At 41.1% G+C, this 23,711-nt stretch overlaps 2 protein-coding genes across 6 annotated transcripts in view; both read right to left on the bottom strand.

Moving 5' to 3' along the window:
• Positions 1–8,765: 8,765 nt before the first annotated feature.
• LOC143262095 (uncharacterized) lies at positions 8,766–19,734 on the bottom strand. Its single transcript, XM_076528047.1, has 2 exons — positions 10,095–19,734; positions 8,766–9,302 (listed from the first exon to the last, which is right to left on the bottom strand). Exon 1 carries the CDS (start codon positions 19,585–19,587, stop codon positions 18,952–18,954), a length of 636 nt encoding a protein of 211 aa, XP_076384162.1. The 5' UTR covers positions 19,588–19,734; the 3' UTR covers positions 8,766–9,302; positions 10,095–18,951.
• A 2,744-nt stretch (positions 19,735–22,478) lies between these two features.
• The window catches only part of LOC143262111 (uncharacterized), a 66,564-nt gene continuing 65,331 nt past the window's right edge, over positions 22,479–23,711 (bottom strand). For all 5 annotated transcript variants that reach the window (XR_013036063.1, XR_013036058.1, XR_013036059.1 and 2 more), the window contains 2 exons: positions 23,600–23,677; positions 22,479–23,507 (listed from right to left, as the gene is read on the bottom strand). The gene's annotated coding sequence lies outside the window, so the exon portion shown is untranslated. The remainder of the gene's footprint in view (positions 23,508–23,599; positions 23,678–23,711) is intronic.

The raw sequence follows: 23,711 nt of genomic DNA, 5'->3' as shown, positions 1-23,711 counted from the left end.
TAATATACGCTGTCATATACTTTGAGTGGTCCCAACGCGTTGATGGGGCGCACGATCGGATCAGGCATGATCGCTCTTGATTTACAGTTACGCATAAAGTCAGAGCTGTTATTAAGATGTTGATAATAGTCCAAGTTGTCTGTAATGACAGATACAGTTTCCTGGCACTTTTGTAGCTTGGACTCGAAGAGAGCAAGGGAGACGCGGTACATTTGGTAGAGGGTGCCACGATTTGGAACATTGTGTAAATCTATCAAAGCAATAAATGTGTTTACGGTTCCAAAACCCATTGAGCGCGTAGTCACACAAAGTGTGATAGCTCTAAGGGTGGCCGTTGCCTCTAAGCGTTCGGCAGCTGACTGGACCGAAGCTACACCAGGATAAAGTTTGGTCATAACGAACAGCGCTGCAAGGGAGACGACGGAAAATAGATAATGGATTTGATATTGTGAATATTGGAAGGATAGCCTAAGTGATGAATACATTGCAATGATACAAACAGAAGACTGTTTGATGTGTTTAGTACGGTTTGTCTACTTGGACCGGCGTCGAGCTCGAACAGCTGAGCTCGGCTTAATGTAAACAAACTAACGTCGCGCTAGAGTTCTTATGAATCGATCCAAGTGATACCAGTAAAGAGGAGGTAATCGACTGGCGATCTAAAATTGATCAATTTGATTTTAGACACACGGGGCATCCAGTGTTCTTTATCTGTATTGGAAAATTTATAGTTGGGTCGGGTTGTTGCTCGACAAATTTCCAATATTCGGAATCAGCAATGGAATCACCAACATGTAAATTCACCACAAATGAAGAGTTGCATTAAATGGAACATTCAGATTGAGAATACTCCATTTTATATTACTGCAGAGCTGTGCATTCTTGGTAGTTTGCAGGACATTTCTTGTACTCTACGCGCCCGAAATAACTAAATGTTTTTCTGTAATGGTTATAATATGGAGGAAGAAAAGCAGTGCAACATCCACTCTTAAGTTATTCATCGAAACCAAATTATTCGAAATGCATTAATGATACTACTGCTGCTTGGTGTCAGTAGTCGAAGACAACTATGGCTGGATACGACAACGATACTTACCTTAGTATAAATTAAAGGCAAATATAGCCATTTTCAAAGAATGATAAGTTAACTTGACAACTATCGACTTCAATTTCCAAAGTATTTCGGAATAATTGCTGATTAATTCAGGGTTACAAAATTTCAAATAGTGTACATAACAAGAAAATTAACCCGCAGTGGATACATTCTTAGTAAACTGGTAACAAATATTAATCACATAATGAAAAATAGCAAGAATGCACGATTCCTAGTAAATATTGAAGTGGAAATACAGAAAGCAGGAATTTGCTTGCTTGATGATTTACGGTTTTTACTGTCAACAAAAACCGATTGGATCAACATGGAAATTGAGTGATGCAGTTTTTATGTCAAGATTCACGTCAGTGTTCAGCAGATATCCAGAGGACTGGTTCTCTGGGAGACTGTATGGCGCTATTGTGGAAGAAACCAACAAGAAAAGTAAGTCCACATTGATCTGAATTTCGACGTACTTTTGGTGCAAGGATTTGAGGATTGCTTTTGGATCTTTCATACCAAATTTTCCTGAATTTGGTTAACAGTCTGAAACATTTACTTCTCGGGGTGAACGGGACCGGAAGTGTTTCAGTGATAGAAGAGGTCCTCCCGTGTTGGGAGTGGGGGGTGACGACTCGCCTCTTCTTTGAGGTGACTCGTCGCCCCCCGGCGGCCGCCGTGCCCAGGGCGGTGGCCCTGGAGGATTTTAATGACTTCGCTTTTTAAAAGGAGCTGGAAAGCTATGGCTTTTCAGCGTATGTTTATTTTACAACAGTTTTATAAAATTGATACATTTAGAGTGGGAACTTTTACACTGTGATCGATGTTCCGGGCCGATTATAAGAATGTCACTGCCCGCACGCATAATTAATGGCCTATTTATACCTGTGTCTTATCTCTTTAAGAATGGGGGAGGAAGGGTCATCGTTACAATACCTGTGTCTTATCTCTTCTAGAGATTAAGAGTGGGGGAGGAAGGATCATCGTTACACCCCTCGTACTAGACCCAGCTTGCTCCTGCGAGGTGTTAGTATTACCGTAGGGTTCCTTTCTTTTGAGGGTGGTTCATATCCCGGTGGCGCGTTCAGCAGTTCTTGAGTGGGTGCGTTCGCGTTATAAAGTACCTGGGGTTCTAAATTTACACAGTGTGTGATTTTGGGGCTGAAGATTTTGATACATATGTTTCTGGGAACGAGTTTGCCTAATAGTGAAAAAAGTCCATAACGGTAAAAAATGTAGAGTATGCATATTGTGAGAGCTGTATAACCTAAATAATTTGTAGATTTTGTTACGATTTCAATCCAACTCTTATGCCTATAGTTCTGCTTAACTTGTTCGATATTTTGTTCGATCTGGTCTAAATTGGTACTGAGTGTTCTGTATGTGTCGATGTTTAGTATGCCGTGGAGTGTAGGTATTTTGTCAGGAATTAACTGCATGTCAGATGTCGAAAATGGTAACGTAACGTTGGGTGTGTAAACTACTGTTTGTTCGAACTCGTATGTTTTTGCCAAATGGTGTGAGAACTGATCGCCCAGGAGTGAGTAGTCTTGTATAGAGCGGAGTATGGTCGGTCGTCGTATTTCGATGCGTGTGGTCTTGTTATCGCATATTGCATGTAACGCGAGTTCGCGTTCTGGTGTAAGAATGTATCCGTCTTTTATCGCGATGATAGCTATAACGTGAATTTTGAATAAGCTACTGGTGCAAATTTTGTCGTTTGTATCAATTGTCTTTTCTCTAATCAGTTTGCTGTCGCATGTGTCAATAGTGTTGATGAGGTAAGTGGGTTGCGCGCGTTTGTAGTATCGTGTGTTTGCGTGTGTCTTACAGTTGCTTATCCACTGTTGGTCGGTCTGTACGTAGCTGCGCTTGGTTTCGTCTATTGCGATCCATTCTGATTCGGGGATGATCACAATATGATGTTTTCCGATTCGTTGTGGAATGGGGATGAGGTGTTGTAGCTGAAATATCGGTTTCTCCATGATGGGTATCGAGAGGTGGTACACGAGATGCCCTCGCGTTAAGGAAATCGCAACGTCGGCGATGTCGAGCAGCAACACGTAGTCCCGTCGGTCGTCCAGCATCGGGGCGCCAGGTCTCTGGCTTTGAACTCCGTTGATACCCTGCGCTAGTATTTCAGGTGTTAAAAGTTGCGTATCTATGATTCCATGCTTACCCATGGTGATAGCAGTCAGGAGTGTGGAGGTGTCGTCTCGCAATCCTTGCGTTATGGGAATCATGACTTCCAAGGCCCGCACCATCTGGATCTGTTGTGTATTATTGTTGAGCACATCGATGAGCGAGTCGTAGTTCGTTCTGCTGCCTCTGTTAGCTTCTTCCAGCAGTACTCTGATTACTGCTGTCTGGTTTGATATGCTGCTTGCCAATTTGTGTTGTCCGTCATAAATTTTGTCCATTTCTATATGCAAATTTTCTAAGTCATCGTTGTCAAGTGTGCCGAAAAGTGATTTGCTGAGCGATCCTATCGCGTTTATCAATCCTCGGCGGTGTCGTAGATCCCTTCCTTCGAGTGTCTGTATGGTCTGTATTTGCTTGTGGGTGTTCTTCATTATCTGCCTCAATTGATTGAGTTCTCTCATCTCTTTACAGTTCCCGCATCTGGTTCTTAGTGATGATAGCTGGCCTTCTACCTTCTCGTAGTCCTTTCTGAGTTCGTTGGTGTCAAATATCGTGATGATATTCCATGTCTCGTGGTATATTCTAGCCGGTCCCAGCTGTTCTACGTAAATCGTCGAGTCGTTCAGTGACTCGATACGAATCTCGGCTTGTACCAGGGAGAGGCTCGTCAATTGAATCAGAGCTAGTAGCATCTGAAACAGAAAAGTACGGCCGTGTGTTATCCGTATGTGCCTTCTGTAATCGTTCATTGACTTCCAAAGTGACGTTATTGTTCTCCGCGTGGAAGGTCTCAATGCGGTAAGGGCCTTTCCATGTTTTGGTGAGCTTCCCTCTTGCCATATGGCCTTTGATCAACACTTGATCTCCCTGGCGGTATACCGGGTGTGTACGTACACGCTTAGAATCATGACGTTCTTTACTGCGTCTCTTGCTCTCCTCTAATCTTTCTCTTCCGGCCTGAATCAACTGGTCGTGTCGTTTCCTCCATTTGGTTACCAAGGTTTCATAGGTTGTGCCTGGAGTGGAGCTAACTGCTGATGGTACGTTAGCCGTTCGTCCAAACGTCGTTCGTCCGGTAGATTCGTGGACACTAGTGTTGTAGGCGTGTGTGATGAGCTTTACAACTTCGTCTCATTCGAGTTCTGTGTGCTCCGCTGTGGCTGTTTTTAGGAGATCTTGAATCACTGCATGAGCTCGTTCAAGCGATCCGTTGCTCTGTGGGCGCCAAGAGGTTGTCTGGATATGTTGTATCCCGAGATTTTCCTCAAACTCTTGCATTACCTGGGCGATAAAGTTTGCACCTTGATCGGTGAGTATAGCTTTTGGTGTTGAAAATGTGTATACATAGTTTTCGAGTAACCCGTTGACCACGTCTTCTGCTCTGGTCGCAGTGACGGGAACGAGTATGAGGTATTTCGTGAGCTGATCCTGGATGCTGACGATATGTCGGTTGTTTCTCTGTGTGACTGGCAGTGGTCCGAATATATCCATAGCGATTTTGTCATTAGGTTGTAGTGGTGTATCTGTAATAATGGCGGGTTGTGCGAATGGCGTACGTTGTGTTTTGTTGCGTTGACACACGTCGCAGGTCGTAATGTATCGCCTTACGTCCTCGTCCATTCCTCTCCAATCGTAGTTCATTTTGATTCTTCGAAGTGTCCTTGTTTCCCCAAAGTGTCCACTTGTCGGCGTACCATGATTTTCTGAGATGATCAGTTGCTTTTCTTCTGTGTTTCGCTTGGTTGGGACAGCGGTTTTCTTCTTTTCTTCAGCCGTGAATTGCAGCATCGCAAACAGGCGGTCTTGCTCTCGCGGCGTGAACTGTTCGGAGATGGTGATATAGATTTTGTTTCTCCGCTGTTTCCATAATGAGGCTTCGTGAAGGTAATTAATCCACGCTTCCTCGTTGAACATTTCTCGTGGGGTGAGAATCACGTCTTGCTTGTCAGTGGCCACGTAGCTGGCTACGACGAACCATGCCCATGGGGTTGAACTCTGTTGTTGTATGAGTTCGTCCAGTTCTTCATTGGTCATGTTCACCCTGGACAGGGCGTCGGCAGCTTGGTTTTCTTTCTTTGCCCTTTTTGTAGTCAATCTCGTAGTCGTAGCTCTCGAGGAGCAGTCTCCATCTCAGCAATCTTGATGATGGGCCCTTGACGCTCATCAGCCAGACCAGTGCCTTGTGGTCGGTTTGAATTTTAAATTTTCTTCCTAGCAGGTACTGTCTGAGGCGACGTATCGCCCATACGATGGCGAGCATTTCCTTTTCTGTTGTCGAGTAATTAATCTCGGCAGGGTTCAGCGTTCTCGAGACGTAGCAGCACGGGTGTCCTTCCTGTGAGAGGACTGCTCCGATACCATAGTTGGATGCATCGGTTGTCATAGAGAACTGCTTCGAGAAATTCGGGTATCGTAACACCAGGCTCTTCGTGAGGTGTTGCTTTAGTGTGTCGAATGCGTGTTGGCATTCTTCTGTCCATTCCCACTGTTTGTCCTGCTTCGTCAGATCTGTGAGTGGTTTGGCTATTTTGGAGAAATCATTAATAAACTTACGATAATATCCAGCTAAACCGAGGAAACCCTTTACTTCCTTTGGTGTACTGGGCTGTTTGTAGTTCCTGACAGCTTCTATCTTGACTTCATTCGGTTTGACACCATCTTTGGTTATGGTGTGTCCGAGGTATTCCAATTCGGGTCCCAAGAGTTCGCATTTATCTGGCTGTAACTTTAAACCGGTGGCTCGCAAGCGCTCCAGTAGTATTACCAGATTTTCGTTGTGTTTTTGGATCGTAGATCCGTACACCACTATGTCGTCGAGATACACGAAGCACGTCTTGCCAATTAAACCTCGTAAGGCTTGATCCATCATCCTCTGGAACGTGGCGGGCGCGTTCTTCAGTCCAAAGGGCATGCGGTTGTATTCGAAGTGCCTCTCGGGTGTTGAGAAAGCCGTGCATTTTTTGCTTTCTTCGTGCATTGGGATTTGATGAAATCCGGCGGATAAATTTAAAAGAATTTCGTGTTTCCCAGATGATCAAGAATATCTTCGATGACGGGCAGCGGATAGGCGTCTTGTGCTGTTCGTTCGTTTAATCGACGGAAGTCTATGACGATTCTCCACTTTTGTTTTCCTGTTGCATCGATCTTCTTTGGTACGACCCAGAGCGGAGAGTTGTATGGCGACTCCGAATTCGCGATGATTCTTTTGTTCATCATTTCGCTCACCTGCTTCCTGAACTCGTGCTTGTGGGCTTCCGGTGGTCGGTAGCTCTTAATGTTGATCGGTCTCTTGTCCGTCAACTCTATACGGTGCTCCGTTAGTCTCGTCTGTGGGAGTCCATCTCCAGGGAGGTGAAATACATCGGAATAGGAGGCCAATATCTTCCAGATGCTGTATCTTAGGTCGGCTTCTATGTGTTGTAACCGTGTATTGTCTAGTAGGAGCTTGACTCGTCCGGCTATGCTGGTGTCGTTATTCTTCTGGTGGTCTTCTTTTACGTCTATCTTCGTAACTCGAAACGTGTCGTCGGTGATCTCTCTTTCGGAGTCACTGGCGTTTGTCACGTATGTGGAGATTTGTCCGTTATTTGCTTCGTGAAGCGAGAGGTCTCCAGTAATTAAATTTTCGCATAGCACGATGCCGTTCTTGGTATTCGTCGTAAAGCAAACCTTAACGCTCGTGTGTGCCGGGATCTTGGCGTTCTCGGTGTGCAACTTCAGGGATTTATTGTCCAGCTGAAGGTTTTCCTTGGTTAGTTTCCAGTTGTACTGGTCGAGGAATGGTAGTCCGACTATCCCGTCTTCCACCAATGGGCATTCTTTAGTAATGACGTGAAATTTGGAGGTCTTACCAAATATGGTAAATTCCAATGCCTTCCTGCAGGTATAGGTGCTGTTACCCATTGTGAATTTCTTTACCTTGGCGTACCGATGATAAGCTTGGGCGGCGTTTTCTTTCATTAGGTTGATATCTGCGCCGGTGTCGACTAACATTCGTCGAGTTCGGCCGTTGACCCGAAACCATATGCTCCGAAGTGTTGTTCCGGATCGATTGACTCCTGGTTTTCGTTGACCGACTCTTCTTCGACTGTTTCTGTTTTGGTTGCTAGATTGCTCGGTGGCGGTCTTCCGTAGCCGAAAATTCTGATGTTTACGGAAACAGTCGGCCTCAGTATGTCCGTATCGTCTGCAATGTGTGCATTGCGTTGCGGTTCGTTGACCTCGCGTTGACTCGGATGGTCGTGGTCGGACTGGTGGACGAGGTGTCGGTGGGCCCCTATTAGGTGTCGGTTGTTTAGTTGCAAGGTCTCGTTGTTGATTCTGCTTTCTCTCGCGGTTGCGGAGCTTGATTGTGAGCGCCTTTGTACGTGCCTCCTCGATATTACGCGGCATCGCGTCTTCCACGCGGTTGGCGAATTCTTCGCGCAATTCATTGATGTAGGTTCGCACAGCAGCTTCTTCCTCGATTTGCAACACAATCCTGCGTTTAGTGGGTAGTCTGTGCTCCGCTTCGATGGCATAGCGAAGTTCATTCCACTTTCCATTATACCTCTGGGAGTATGAATTGACCGATTCTGCATCTCTTTGGCGGATTTGTCTGAGCCGTGTTTTACAGATTTCGGTTGAGGTGGCTCCTGTAATGTTGCGTCGTAACGCGGCATACAGGTCATCGTATGTTTCGATAGTTTCAAATCGAATGGCGTCCCAGGCGTTGTCTTTGATTTTCTCGGCCAAGATTAGGTCAAGCAGTATGCATGGTCGAGTTGCTCGTGAGCGGGCTCTTCTTACCTGGCGGATAAGGTCCTCGACTCCCATATCACCGGTGCCTCTTATTTCTCTAACTGTTCGTATTGATTCGGATGGGCTCATCACACAACTCATTGTCTTGGTATGTCGACTCACCTGGTGGGGGACGTTGAAGCGACGCGTTATCTATCCCTCTGTTACCTGCCTGTTCCTCGTCCGATGTGACGTCACTGGCTGGTTGCTGGTGTGTCGGGCGTGGCTGTTCGACAGGGCCTTCGACCTCTGTTACCAACCCAAGGGTTCTTCTTTCCAGGTCGTCTATTTCTTCTTGGCGTTTGCGGTTCTCTTCTTTAGTGTAAATCGCGAGTTTCGTAAACATTTCGCGTATAGCTTTCATCTCACTCTGCAGGCTGGGAGTCTCAGCCTCTATGGCGATGTGGCTCGTGACATTTTCGGTGGTGTAGTATAGAGCAGATGTACTCTAGTATTCGAATAGTAATCGGTTTCGGTATTCGAGCTCGTGGAAGATAGTATGGTACTCCGCAGTTCGCGATAGCGTTTAAATAATGAGTCCAGGGTTTTTACCTTGCTGTAGGTGATTCCTGATTCGGCAGGGGGTGTCCTGCTGCTGCGTAGTGGTCCTTTTGCCCGTTTTGTGTTTCGCTCTCCTGTGTGTGTGTGTTCTTCACACAAAGATCCGTGCCGTTGATCTCCGTAGATTGATCGTAGCAGACGGATCCTGGCAGGATCGCCAAATTGTTACGCAGCGTTTGAATGACTTCGCTTTTTAAAAGGAGCTGGAAAGCTATGGCTTTTCAGCGTATGTTTATTTTACAACAGTTTTATAAAATTGATACATTTAGAGTGGGAACTTTTACACTGTGATCGATGTTCCGGGCCGATTATAAGAATGTCACTGCCCGCACGCATAATTAATGGCCTATTTATACCTGTGTCTTATCTCTTTAAGAGTGGGGGAGGAAGGGTCATCGTTACAATACCTGTGTCTTATCTCTTTTAGAGATTAAGAGTGGGGGAGGAAGGATCATCGTTACAGCCGTGACGCGGCGGTGCGGGGTGCGGCCCCTCGCACCGCCGAATCAAGAAGATTCAAGGGGGGAGGATTCATCTCCCCCCGGGACGCGGCCGGCCACCGCTTTTCCATCCTGGTGGCCGGCCAGGCGAGGGGGAGCCGTGGTAGTGTTCTACAAGAGTTCCCGTGACTCCCCCGTAATCCGCCAGCGACAGGCACAGTGTCCCTAGGTCGCCGTAGGGGCTTTAGCGGGTCAAACCTTGCACTACCCCCGCTCCGCTCCCCGGGCTGCAAAGTTAGAAAGTAGGTGCGTCGAATCATCTCAAGCAAACTCAAGCATTTATAGTATTGCAGAGTTAATGCAATTAATAAACTTATTTCTGAGGTTTTTCATAGTAGTGTTATTGGTTTAAACAGGTCTATGATTTATATTGGACAGTATTTATCACAGTTACTCTTGTGAAATGGTATCATGTTGTATGTGCTTGAGTATGAACGCTGTGTATTTCGAATCAGAAATTTGGTACTACCACTGATTGTGAGACACTGTGTTGGTTTAGGTTGAAGTACGGAGAAGACTCGGTCAGGAAAGAAATTTTTCATTCGTACTGGAGGTTTTGTAAACGTTTTTAAAAAAGACAGAAATGGTAAATGTTTATATTGTTTATATAACAGTGCAATACATTTCTCGCAATATTTTTGGTCGTAACATTCCAATTTCAAAAAATCCTATGCGCTAACATTGTTTTTATGTGAAATGAAGTTATTTGCATAATTTTGGCATGTGTGATCGAGTTTCGGAAATGCGTTCGAGGCTAGTTTCGGAATGACAATATTTTTTTAAGTAATTTTGACATTTTCAAATTTTGTGAACCTCATAGATCATTAAAAACATTATATTTAGGACAGTAATTTAAATAGTTAGGATATTCAATAATCTTATTTCTCTATAATCAGAAATAATAAATAATTAATCAAGTTAATGCGAATCCTGGGGCGAATTTTACTTGTGTATTATATTTTATTCTATAGATGCTATTTTTATCGCTGCTATATAGAATGCTCTTTTCTACTACGTACGTTTCGAAATGTGGTCCTGATGTTTCTATGACACTCAGCAACTATCTGCTACCATCACGGAAGTTGTCGAGTTGTCTTCCATCGGATACAGATAACGGCTTTGGTTGTGGTAGGCTTCAACGAGTTTCGTCGTGATTTGGTAGAATGACATCATCCATTGGTTCGTTGAGTTCCAAGAAATTTCTGAGAATTTACCTTGACTTGGTACTGGAATTTTAAAGTCTAATGAACATTCGTTGATACGTAATATATATGCGGTATTGTTGTTAATTGTACCGTTATTTGTTAATTAAATTTAGATCTTACTTGTGCAATTTTCAATTTGTTAGTGTGTACTGTACGTAGATTACCTCCAATTAGTATTTCTATTCGGCAAGATTTCTACAACTTTGTGTGGACCACTATATTGGTTACAAAATTTTCCTATTTTAGATTCTTTCATAAGATAAATTAAATCTAATGGTTCATAAACTTCTTTAATTTGCAAATTTGTATTTTGTCGTTGTTTTCTATTTAACATTTCATCATAATTTTTAGGGCTAGAATTTATTATATCGTTCGTCGATAATTGTTCGACAGGGATTTCAGGTTGTGACGGTGCTTCTTGAGCTTCGGGAGTTGGGATGCGATAATGGGAATGAGATTATCTTCTCTTTGAGCAAGGACGTTTCTTCCATCCTTGTCCTTTTTCGTACTGGATCGAATATCGGCAAGATCTTTGACGAGACAGAAGATGCAATCCTTTTTCCTAATGACGGGTTGTATCTTGAATATCTATCCTTCGTTGTCTCTAGGTCGATGTAGTCGTCTTCTTTTTCCTAATTACGTCTCGGATCCAAGAGTCTTCTGCTGTTGTCGATGGTATAGTTCCCTTTTTATTTTCTACAATCGTCGGTTGTATAGGTAAGCACATTTTTGGTGGATTTCTAGATAGAGCATCTGCATTAACGTTGGCTTTGCCCCTTTATATTCTATCTCGTACTCATATTCCGCTAATTTCAACTTCCATTTCCACAATCTGGATATAGGATCTTTAATCGAGTGTAGCCATATTAAAGGTTTATGATCTGTGATGATTCTAAATTTTTGTCCTTACAAATATGGTCGAAAATATGAAGTACAATACACAATAGCTAAGCATTCTTTCTCTATGGTAGAGTATTTTTGTTCTGTAAAATTTAATAAGCGAGAGGCGTATGCAATATATATATATATATATATATATATATATATATATATATATATATATATATATATATATAGGCAAGTCCTTTCTAACAGGTCCTTGACTAAGTATCCTTTTAGATAGCAGCTGCTGTGGGTAAAGTAGATTGTTTTCTTTTTTTTGAGGATCTGATTACAGGTAGTAGAGGATTCAGTATAAAGTCTTTGCAGGAAAGTTGCAAGCAATATGCGCAACAAGTTAATCAGTCGAAAAAAGGCTCATGTTTGGGTAATGCTGTAAAAGAAGAATATGAAAACTTTGTGAATATATTCCACACATTGAATTTACTGCAGAAGACATTGGAAATATGGGTTCCGGTCCAGAAATAAGAAATCTAAAGTTGAAAAATGTTCTATGCGCAAGTCCTGAAATTGAAGGAAAAATGATATATGAAAAGTATGGCGCAAAAATTAGGTAAGGTAGATGATCCAAGTGGTAATATTATTTATATGATGAATTACAGGAATCACACATTTTGTACCACTTCTTAGTAATATTGAAAAAGATATAAAGAGAAGCATGAAAGTTTCTAGAGAGGAAGCTAGTGTTAATGTGATAGATTCAAACTCGAACAATATTTCCAAATCTTACATTTCTATGCAACTACGAGATATTAAAAATAACTCGCACAAACAAAGTGGTCATTCAAGGAGTACAAGTAAGGAAAATCGTGAAATTGGTGCAAGCTCTAGAAAACGTAAACATACTGTTACGGACAAAGATAGTAAGGTACCAAACAGTGGGCACATTGATATAAATGATACTAGCAATGAGGATTCGGAATTTCTTAATGATTTACAAGATGGATCTAGACGGGATGGATTGAGTAATGCTTATCAACGTATACCTCATCAATTGATTGGACTTATGTATCAATTAGACTTGTCGATTCTTTGCTTACTAAGGAAGTCCATATATAAACATAAATATCCTTCATCATCTAGAAATTGAAAATGTAGACAAATATTATACAGATAATAATATTAGTTATGCCAGATTATTTACTATAATATAAGAAAATCGAAGTTTCTCCATGAATAATTACCTTAATAGTTTTGTTAAACATCTAATCTCTAAGACAGATGATTTATCAAATGATATAGAATACCTTGTTATCTATACTAATTCAAGCTTGAATCTTGCGAAAGGAAACAGATTAAAAAGGGGACGATTTAAAAACTTTTATCCGTCCAAATTTGATAGCATGGAAGAACGTGATATCATATTAAGAGACTTTTTGTTTATGAATGATAATATACAAGGGCGTGGTTTTTAACAATTTGCGCGAAATAAAATAATAAGAGAAGAACTTTTAAAGCGATTAGAATTTTCGTCTGTTATGCAGACAGTAATAAAAGATAGGAAATATTCCCAGAAAGAAATAAAAGAAGCATTTTTGGATAAATTAGTATTTGCAGTTAATCAACCTAATAGAGAAGAAGTGAACAACATTATCAAAAGTGAAATGGGAAAAAATAGTAAAGTTCACGACGGTTATGTAGCATTACAAATCAGTTTCAAGCATTACGTTGCTTTACGATGCTTTATATTTGTTCCGGCCGAATCGCGGACCGCGGGTCAACGCACGTTCGACATTCGATGTACGCCGTCTCGCCGTTTTTATCGAATAAACGGCGAGGCGGCAAGACAATAACCCAATCGACGTGCGTTGGCCCGACCGTCAAACGCTCGCCTCGGCCGTTGTAATCACGCGGCGTTTTTGCCTTATGAGGCAATGACCCGGCCTTCGACACCTGACGATGCTTCTCCTTGAACATCGGCCAGGTGTCTATATATACTGCCGCAAATTCGATAACGGATGGAATTGTCAACAATTTCAGTGCAGATACCATTACAAGTTTTATTCAGCGCCCTTGCGCCCGTACGAAGCCGTGCTTCATTTTTATAGTCTGTGCGAAGTCGTGCTTCATTTCATACTAAGTTCGAAGCCGTGCTTCAAATTTAACCTCTGAACGGAGCCGTGCTCCAAACATTATAAACGAGGACTGTGGAGTCCAACAAATAAATCGTTGTCGTCTCCTCACGACTTCCGGCGGTTATTTTTGTGCCGTGCGCAACAATGTTCTTTGCTCTGTTCCGCGTTGTTGCTTAAAAAAGTATTACGATGTTTTACGTTGTTATACATTGTTTTTACGTTGTTTTATATTGTTTTACATTGCTTTACTTTTTTCGGATTGATGATTTACGGTGTTTTACGATGCTTTACGTTCTTTGCTTTGTTCCGCGTTGTTGTTTAAAAAAGTATTACGTTGTTTTAGTTTGATGTACATTATTTTTACGTTGCTTTATATTGTTCTACATTGCTTTACGCTGTGTTACGTTGTTTTCCTAATTTTCGCATTGATCGTTTACGTTGTTTTACGATGCTTTACGTCCTTTGTATTGTTCCGCGTAGTTGTTTAAAACAGTATTACGTTGTTTTAAGTTGTTATACATTGTTTTTACGTTGTTTTATATTCTTTTACATTGCTTTACGTTGTGTTACGTTGTTTTCCTACTTTTCGCTTTGATGATTTACGTCGTTTTACGATGCTTTACGTTCTTTTCATTGTTTCGCGTTGTTGTTTAAAACAGTATTACGTTATTCTACGTTGTTATACATTGTTTTTACGTCGATTTATATTGTTTTACATTGCTTTGCGTTCTGTTACCCTGTTTTTCTTTGTTTCGCATTGATGATTTACGTTGTTTTACTAAGCTTTACGTCCTTTACTAAACCTTCTACTTCGCATTGATTTGAAGCTAAATCATGTGTTTCGCATGGAATTGAAGCTGACTCGTTTGTTTTGCATTCAGTTCAAGCTAAATCATTTATATCGCAAATATATGAAGCTAAATCATATGTGTCGCATGAATTTGAAGCTAAATCGTGTGTTTAGCATAAATGTAAACTGCATTATGTGTTTCGCATTGATTTGAAGCTAAATCAAGCGTTTCTCATGGATCTGAAACAAAATCGTCCGTTTCGCATGCATTTGAAGCTAAACCATTTATATCGAATGTATTTGAAGCTAAATAATTTGTTTCGCATGGATTTGAAGATAACTCGTTTGTTTCGCATGCATTTGAAGCTAAATCACTTGTTTCGCATGCATTTGAAGCTAAATCACTTGTTTCGCATGGATTTGAAGCTAACTCCTTCGTTTTGCATGCATTTGGATCTAGATCATTTATATCGCAATTATTTGAAGCTAAATCATGTGTTTCGCATGGATTTGAAGCTAATTCGTTTGTTTCGCATGTATTTGAATCTAGATGATTTATATCAGAATTACTTTAAGCTAAATCATTTGTTTCGCATGGATGTGAAGCCAATACGATTGTTTCGCATGCATTTGATACTAGATCATTTATATCTCCATTACTTGAAGATGAATCATTTGTTTCGAATGGATTTGAAGCAAACTAATATGTTTCGCATGCATTTGAAGCTAGATGATTTATATCTCAATTACTTTAAGCTAAATCATTCGTTTCGCATGGGCATGAAGCTAACTCGTTTGTTTCGCATTCATTTGAAGCTAGATCATTTACATCTCAATTACTAGAAGCTAAGTCATTTGTTTCGCATGCATTTGAAGCTGTATCAATTATGTCGCAAGTATTTGGAGCTAAATCATTTGTTTCGCATGCATTTGAAGCTAAACCTTCTACTCTGCATTGATTCGAAACTAAATCATGTGTTTCGCATGGATTTGAAAGGAACTCGATTGTTTCGCATGCACGTGAATCTAAAACATTTATATCACAAGTATTTGAAGCTAAATCATGTGTTTCGCATGGACTTTAAGCTAAACCTTCTACTTCGTATTGATTTGAAGCTGAATCATGTGTATCGCATGGATTTGCAGCTAACTCGTTTGTTTCGCATGCATTTGAAGCTATATCATTTATATCGCAAGTATTTGAAACTAAATCATGTGTTTCGCATGGATTTTAAGCTAAACCTTCTACTCCGCATTTATTCAAAACTAAATGATGTGTTTCGCATGGATGTGAAGCTGACTCGTTTGATTCGCATGCAGTTGAAGCTATATCATATACATCGCAAGTATTTGAAGCTAAATCATTTCTTTCGCAAGTATTTAAATCTAAATCATGTGTTTCGCATGGATTTGGAGCTAAACCTTCTACTTCGCATTGGTTTGAAGCTAACTCATGTATTTCGCATGGATTTGAAGCTAACTCCTTTGTTTCGCATGCATTGGAAGCTAAATAATATATATCGTAATTATTTGAAACTAAACCTTCTACTTCGCCTGAATTTGAAGCTAAATCACCATCTTTCGCATGAATTTGGAGCTAATCTATGTGTTTCGCATGAATGTGAAGCTAAATCATGTGTTTCGCGTTAATTTAAACCTAATTCATGTGTTTCGTATGAATTTGGAGCTTAATCATGTGTTCCGCATGAATTTAAAGTTGCATTATGTGTTTCGCATTGATTTGAAGCTAAATCATGCGTTTCTCATGGACGTGAAGCTACCTCGTTTGTACTGCATGCATTTGAAGCTAATTCATTTATATCGCAAGTATTTGAATCTAAATCGTTTGTTTCGGATGGATTTGAAGCTAAACTTGCTACTTCGCATTGAAATGAAGCTGAATCATGTGTTTCGCATGGATTTGAAGCTAATCCATGTGTTTCGCATGAATTTGAAGCTAAATCATATGTTTCGTATGGATTTGAAGCTAAACCTTCTACTCCGCATGAATTTGAATATAAATCATGTTTTTCGCACGGATTAGAAGCTAAGTCATTTGTTTCGCATGCATTTGTAGCTAAATTATTTATATCGTATTTATTTGAATCTAAATCATTTGTTTCGGCTGACCTTGAAGCTACATCGTAAGTATCGGCTGAATCTTAAACTAAAACAGCTTTATCTGCAAAATTTGAAGCATAATCGTATGCTTCGGCAGTATTTGAAGACAATTCGTACGTTGTGTCTTAAATTGAAGTTAACTCATATGTTTCGGATGACCCTGATGCTATATCATGAGTATCGGCTGAATGTGAATCTAAATCAGCTGCATCTGCTAAATTGGACGCTTAACCGAATGTTTCGGCAGATATTGATGCCAAATAGTATGTATAGTCCAAAACTGAGGCAAACTCATATGTTTCGGCTGAGCTTGAAGCTATATGATAAGTATCGGCTGAATCTGAAGCAAAATAAGCTGCATCTGCTAAATTAGAAGCTTAATCGTATGTTTCGGCAGATATAGAAGCCAAGTAATACGTTAAGTCCAAAATTGAAGCTAACTCAAACGTTTCGGCTGACCTTGAAGCTATTTCATAAGTATTGGCTGAATCTAGAGCTAAATCTGCAGTATCTGCTAAGTTTGAATCTTAATCGAATATTTCGGCAGATATTGAAACCAAATCGTACGTTTAGTCTTAAATTGAAGCTAACTCATATGTTTCGGATGACCTCGAAGCTATATCTTGAGCATCGGCTGAACACAACGTAACACAATGTAAATCACTGCAAAACAATATTAAACAACGTAAAAACAATGTATATCAACGTAAAACAACGTAATACCGTTTTAAACAACAACGCGGAACAATGCAAGGAACGTAAACTATCGTAAAACAACGTAAATCATCAATGCGGCAACAAAGTAAAACAACGTAACACAACGTAAAGCAATTTAAAACAATATAAAACAACGTAAAAACAATGTATAACAACGGAAAGCCACGTGATACTATTTTAAACAACAAAGCGGAACAATGCAAAGAACGTAAATCACCGTAAAACAACGTAAATCATCAATGCGAGACAAAGTAAAACTACGTAACACAGCGTAGAGCAAGTAAAGCAATGCAAAGCAATATAAAATACGTAAAAGCAATGTATAACAACGGAAAACAACGTAATACTATTTTAAAAAACCACGTGAAACAAAGTACATCGCCTAAAACATCATAATACAACGTAGAACAATGTAAAACAATATAAAACAATATATAACAGCGTAAAACGACATTATACTGTTATAAACAACAACGTCAAACAAAGTAAAACAACGAAAATCGTGAATGCGAAGCAAAGATTAACAACGTAAGACAACGTAAAACAATCTAAAAACAAAAGAAAACAACGTTAAAAGACGTAAATCATCAATGCGATTCAAATAATACACAACGTAATGTGAACGTAATGTAAAACAATATAAAAAAACGTAAAAACAATGTGTAATAACGTAAAACAACATAAAACTGTTCTAAACAACAATGCGGAACAATGCAATGAACGCAAAGCATCGTAAAACAGCTTAATAGTGATGGCGCATTGTAGATTTACGTTGTTTTACGATGCTTCATGTTCTTTGCATTGTTCCGCATTGTTGTTTAGGACAGTATTACGTTGTTTTACGTTGCTATACATTGTTTTTACGCTGGTTTATATTGTTTTACGATGCTTTACGTTGTGTTACGTTGATTTCTTTGCTTCGCATTGAAGATTTACGTTGTTTTACGTTGCTGTACTTTGTTTCACGTGGTTTTTTAAAATAGTATTCCGTTGTTTTACGTTACTATACTTTGTTCTTACGTTTTTGCTATATTGTTCTACATTACGTTCACATTACGTTGTGAGTTTTTTGGTTCGCATTGATGATTTACGTTATTTAACGTTGTTTTACTTTGTTTTTACTTTGTTTTACTTGTTTTTACGGTGTTCTTCTTTGTTTCGCGTTGATGATTTCCGTTGTTTTGCTTTGTTTCACGTTGTACTTCAATACAGTATTACGTTCTTTACGTTGTTATACATTGTTTTTACGTTGTTATATATTGTTTTACATTCGTTTACGTTGTGTTACGTTGTTTTTCTTTGTGTTGCATTGATGATTTACGTTGTTTTACGATGCATTACTTTGGTTGCTTCGTTTCGCGTTGTTGTTTATAACAGTATTATGTTGTTTTACGTTATTATACATTCTTTTTACGTTTTTAATATTGTTTTACATTACGATCACATTACGTTGTGTTTTTTGGGTCGCAATGATGATTTACGATGTTTTAAGATGCATTACGTTGGTTGCTTTGTTCCGGGTTTTTGTTTAAAACAGTTTTAGCTTCAGATTAAGACTATACGTACTATTTGTCTTCAAATTCTGCCGAAACATACGATTAAGCTTCAAATTTAGAAGATACATTTGATTTAGCCTCGGTCTCAGCTGAAACTCATGATATAGCTTGAAGATCATCCGACACATATGAGTTAGCTTTAATTTGAGACTAAGCGAACGATTTGTCCTCAAATTCTGCCGAAACATACGATTAAGATTCAAATTTAGCACATGCTGCTGATTTAGCTTCAGATTCAGCCGATACTTATGATAGAGCTTCAAATTCAGCAGAAACATACGATTTAGCTTCTAATTCATACTATACGTGCGATTTGTCTTCAGATTGAGCCTAAACATACGATTAAGCTTCAAATTTAGAAGATACAGCTGATTTAGCTCTAGATTCAGCCGATACTGATAATATAGCTACAAGTTCAGCCGAAACATATGAGTTAGCTTCAATTTTAGACTAAGCGTACGATTTAGTTTCAATTTCAGTCGATACATAAGACAAAGCGTCAAATTTAGCAGCTACAGCGGATTTAGCCTAAGTCTCAGCACTTCCCTGCTCTTCTCTGCTCTTCTGTGCTCTTCTCTGTTCTTCTCTGCTCCTCTGTGCTCTTCTCTACTCTCCTCTGCTCTTCTCTGCTCTTCTCTGCTGCTCTCTGCTCTTCTATGCTCTTCTCTGCTCTGCTTTTCTCTGCTCTTCTCTGCTCTGCTCTTCGCTGCTCTTCTCTGATGTTCTCTGGTCTGCTCTTCTCTGCTCTGGTCTTCTCTGCTCTGCTCTTCTCTGCTCTCCTCTGCCCTGCACTTCTCTGCTCTTCTCTGCTCTGCTCTTCTCAGATCTTCTCTGCTCTGCTGTTCTCTGCTCTGCTCTTCTCTGCTCTGCTCTTCTCTGCCCTGCTCTGCTCTGCTCTTCTCTGCTCTACTCTGCTCTGCTCTCCTCTGCTCTGCTCTGCTCTTCTCAGCTCTGCTCTGCTCTTCTCTGCACTGCTCTGCTCTGCTCTGCTTTAGAGTGCTCTGCTCTGCTCTTCTCTGCACTGCTCTGCTCTGCTCTGCTTTAGAGTGCTCTGCTCTGCTCTGCTCTGGTCTGCTCTTCTCTGCTCTGTTCTGCTCTAATCTGCCCTGCTCTGATCTGTTTGCTCTTCTCTGCTCTTCTCTGCTCATCCCTGCACTGCTCTGCTCTGTTCTGCTCTTCTCTGCTCTGCACTCCTCTGCTCTACTCTGCTCTTCTCTGTTCTTCTCTGCTCTGCTCTTCTCTGCTCTGCTGTGCTCTGCTCATCTCTAATCTTCTCTGCTCTTCTCTGCTCTGCTCTTCGCTGCCCTGCTCTGCTCTTCTCCGCACTTCTCTGCTCTGCTCTGTTCTTCTTTGCTCTGCACTGCTCTTGTCTGCTCTCCTCTTCTCTGCACTGCTCTGCTCTGCTCTGGTCTGCTCTTCTCTGCTCTGTTCTGCTCTGTTCTGCTCTAATCTGCCCTGCTCTGATCTGTTTGCTCTTCTCTGCTCTTCTCTGCTCTTCCCTGCACCGCTCTGCTCTGTTCTGCTCTTCTCTGCTCTCCTCTTCTCTTCTCTGCCCTCTCTGCTCTCCTCTTCTCTTCTCTGCCCTCTCTGCTCTGCTCTTCTCTGCTCTGCTTTTCTCTGCTCTTCTCTGCTTTGCACAGCTCTGATCTGCTCTTCTCTTCTCTGCACTTCTCTGAACTGCTCTGTTCTTCTTTGCTCTGCTTTGCTCTGCTCTGCTCTGCTCTACTCTGCTCTCCACTGCTCTGCTCTGCTCTGCCCTTCTCTGCTCTGCTCTTCTCTGCTGTGCTGGGCCCTTAAGGGCACGGGTCGCCGCACACTATGACGACCCACACATAGAAGAAAACCATATACGTATATTAGTTTTAGAGGTTTCTATCGACCAAAACTGATGCTTTAATATCGAAGTATGCAGTTCACAAGTGGAAAATTTAGATTCCGGAAAGACTAAACGACTGGGCTTCGGATGTAGAAATATCCGTTTTGCAGTTATTTGCGGAGATATTTGCAATATTCGGCCAGAGTGGTGTCAATCTCACGAGCATGACGTCATAAGATGGCCGCCGCTAACAGTTTTTCGTAAATATCGAGAGATATAGAGCTCGAATCGAAAATTCACAACCGAAGCCCAGTAGATAAGGCACGTACAAAGGCAATGGAGTGTATTTTCAGTTGATTTCTTAGTTAATTAAGACACAGGAGTAGTTGATAGGAATTGTATCCGAAACACCAACTCGAGCTTCCGACATTTCTCACTACTAGCGTCACAGTTCTCTTCCAACCAACAAGCTACACCACAGCGAGCTTGCCGGTATAGTTACTTACAGTCGATAATACCGATCGACACAAATTACATAGTTTTATACTTCCATTCCAAATATTTTGATCATTACTAGACCAGGGGAAGGTGGCGTGCGGGGCAGTCGTGAGCGGCGCGGCAGTTGCAGCAAGAACGCTCGTCGAATATTGTAAATATCTCAACAATAATAAAGAAATGGTCATTTCTACAACCGAAGCCCAACAGCTTAGACTTTTCTGAATCGAAATATCCAACTCCCAAACTGCTCACTGGAATATTGGCACGTCCATCTTGGTTGATACGAACAGTTGTCACGAAGATATTCTGCCGCGCGCTAGGTTACTAGACCAGGGGAAGGTGGCGTGCGGGGCAGTCGTGAGCGGCGCGGCAGTTGCAGCAAGAACGCTCGTCGAATATTGTAAATATCTCAACAATAATAAAGAAATGGTCATTTCTACAACCGAAGCCCAACAGCTTAGACTTTTCTGAATCGAAATATCCAACTCCCAAACTGCTCACTGGAATATTGGCACGTCCATCTTGGTTGATACGAACAGTTGTCACGAAGATATTCTGCCGCGCGCTAGGTCACTAGACCAGGGGAAGGTGACGTGCGGGGCAGTCGTGAGCGGCGCGGCAGTTCCAGCAAGAATGCTCGTCGAATATTGTAAATATCTTAACAATAATAAAGAAATGGTCATTTCTACAACCGAAGCCCAACAGCTTAGACTTTTCTGAATCGAGATGTCCAACTCCCGAACTGCTCACTGGAATATTGGCACGTCCATCTTGGTTGATACGAACAGTTGTCACGAAGTTAGGGTGGATTGGTGTTTATTTCATCTTGTTTATTAATTTATTATCAAAATAAAAATGGATTAAATTCTGTGTTAGTGCTCGTGGTGCTCCTTGTGAGCGTCGAGCTTTGTAGAAGTTTGCACGTGGTGTGCCGTCCGAGTAATATGGTTTTTCTGTCTTGTGAGTCCCTTATGGTCTCGTGTGTGGTGAGTCCCTTGTGGCCTCGTGTGTAGCGAGTCCCTTGTGGCCTCGTGTGTAGTGAACCGTCGGTGCTGACGAGGTTCTTCTCCTGACTGGGTTGTCTTGTCTCTACTCTTGTCTGTCCCGCTAGTCTGTCTTGTCTAGTCTGTCCCGCTTGTCTGTTCCGCTAGTCTGTTTTGTCTGTTTTCTAGAGGACCGGAGTCATGCCTAATATCACCTCGGTCCTCCCTACTTCTCTTAACCTAGGGTGGGCGGCAAGGAATTACGGTCCAATCACTGCAATCCCAAATCCAGTGAGACTGCCCCAAAACGGTGGGCCGGGAGTTAGGAGGGAGAGTGGCAAAATAACTCCTGCTAGACATCCCGCGTTGATGGGACTACGTGCCCGAACAATGCCAGACCCAACCGTAATTGACTGGACCGTAATGGAGGCCAAGGACCAGGAGACGTTATGACGGTGCCGCACGTGCCCGGGAACGGGCCAGGACAGACCCATACCGTCCGGGTACCCAAGCACATGGCCCCTGCCATAAATCCTGGCCACTTAGCCGTAACATTCTGGGACTCTAACAATTTTAAGTAATCGGGTTGGTGATGTAGGAATTTTAATATTGATTGGTATTATTTCTATTTATGGTTCTTGACATTTATTATTGTATAGGTTAAGATTTTTATGTATATAGTTCGTTTATTTAAAAAAGTGAGGGTGATGGAGCAATTCGGAAGTAAAATAAATAACAGGAATGATAAAAATTATGTTTTATTCATAAGAATGAATTAAAATTAATCCTTTGCGCTCGAGCGGCGCCGATACGGCGCCCGGCCGATTTGAAGTGTCACCTCGGGCAGCGCTGCTGCGGCACCCGGCTGATTTGAAGTCTCAAATTGCGGGACGCTCTTGCGGCAAGTGTCAACTCGAGCGATGCTGCTACGCCGCTATGGTCGTTTGTAACTCGATCTGCTTATTTACGATGAGCGATAAGATATTTTTCTCGGAAATACTTTCGTGGACTAGGCTTGGCTGGCATTGTAGCCAAATCTTAGCTCAGTTTAGTTAGTCTCAGCGTTGCATTCGCTTGAAACAGTCTTGCCAGTAAAAATAGTAGCTAAAAAGTGTTTGAGCCCTAAAAATATGGAGGAAGAACAAATCAGCTCAAGTTCGGACGAATTCGATTTTGCCGCTTTGGATGAAAAAATTACGCTGATTTCCGACGGATTACGCCGTGAAACGAACGAATCCAGTGAAGATAGTGATACAGTAAAAGGTGTGAGAGGGCGAAAAATTAGAATTATAGAGAGCGACAGTGAAGTTGAAAGTGATGCTGAAAGAGAAATTGAAAATGAAGCTGCGGAAGGTGCAAGCAGTTCAGCATGGGTACTTTGCGAAGACTACGACGAATCTCTCTAATAAACAAATGCTTTACATCCCTTAACGCGATTATTTATTATTAAATCAGCTTTGCAAATCATTCGTTGAATTCTGTTCGTACATGGAATTATTCAAATTAAAAAGATAATTAAAAGATAATTAAAAACACTAACTTTATTTTAATTAACCCTGATACAAAAAGTACAAAAATCACTTTTACTTATATTACTTTATTCTTCAAAAACAAAATCATTACATTAATAAAAATTGACGATGTATTTCGCGCTCCCTCCTCTCCCTCCCCTTCCTCCTCTTCCTCCTCTTCCTCCTCTTCCTCTTTCCCCTTTTTTGCCCCTCTTTTGGGGGCCATACACAGTTTTTTTTAATAGCTTTTTCAGCTCTCTCTGCAACGTATAAGTATATATTATTATTATTATTTGTTATTATACATATTACTATATAATATTATATATAAAAGTATTTTTCATTTACTTACATTTGCAGCCACTAGGTTGGCCAGGTTAGGCCTAGCTGTCCCCCGTGCCAGCTGGCCTAATATATTTCGCCACTGCGACTGTAACACAACAGCAGAAATAGAAGTATATATA

The sequence above is a fragment of the Megalopta genalis genome, chromosome 1, assembly GCF_051020955.1.
Source record: "Megalopta genalis isolate 19385.01 chromosome 1, iyMegGena1_principal, whole genome shotgun sequence".
Taxonomy (NCBI): domain Eukaryota; kingdom Metazoa; phylum Arthropoda; class Insecta; order Hymenoptera; family Halictidae; genus Megalopta; species Megalopta genalis.
This window is presented reverse-complemented; position numbering and strand designations above follow the sequence as displayed.

Excerpts from the sequence above, each read along its gene's own strand:
- LOC143262095 (XM_076528047.1), bottom strand. The coding sequence starts at position 19,587 with ATGAGCAGAGAAGAGCAGAGAAGAGCAAACAGATCAGAGCAGGGCAGA.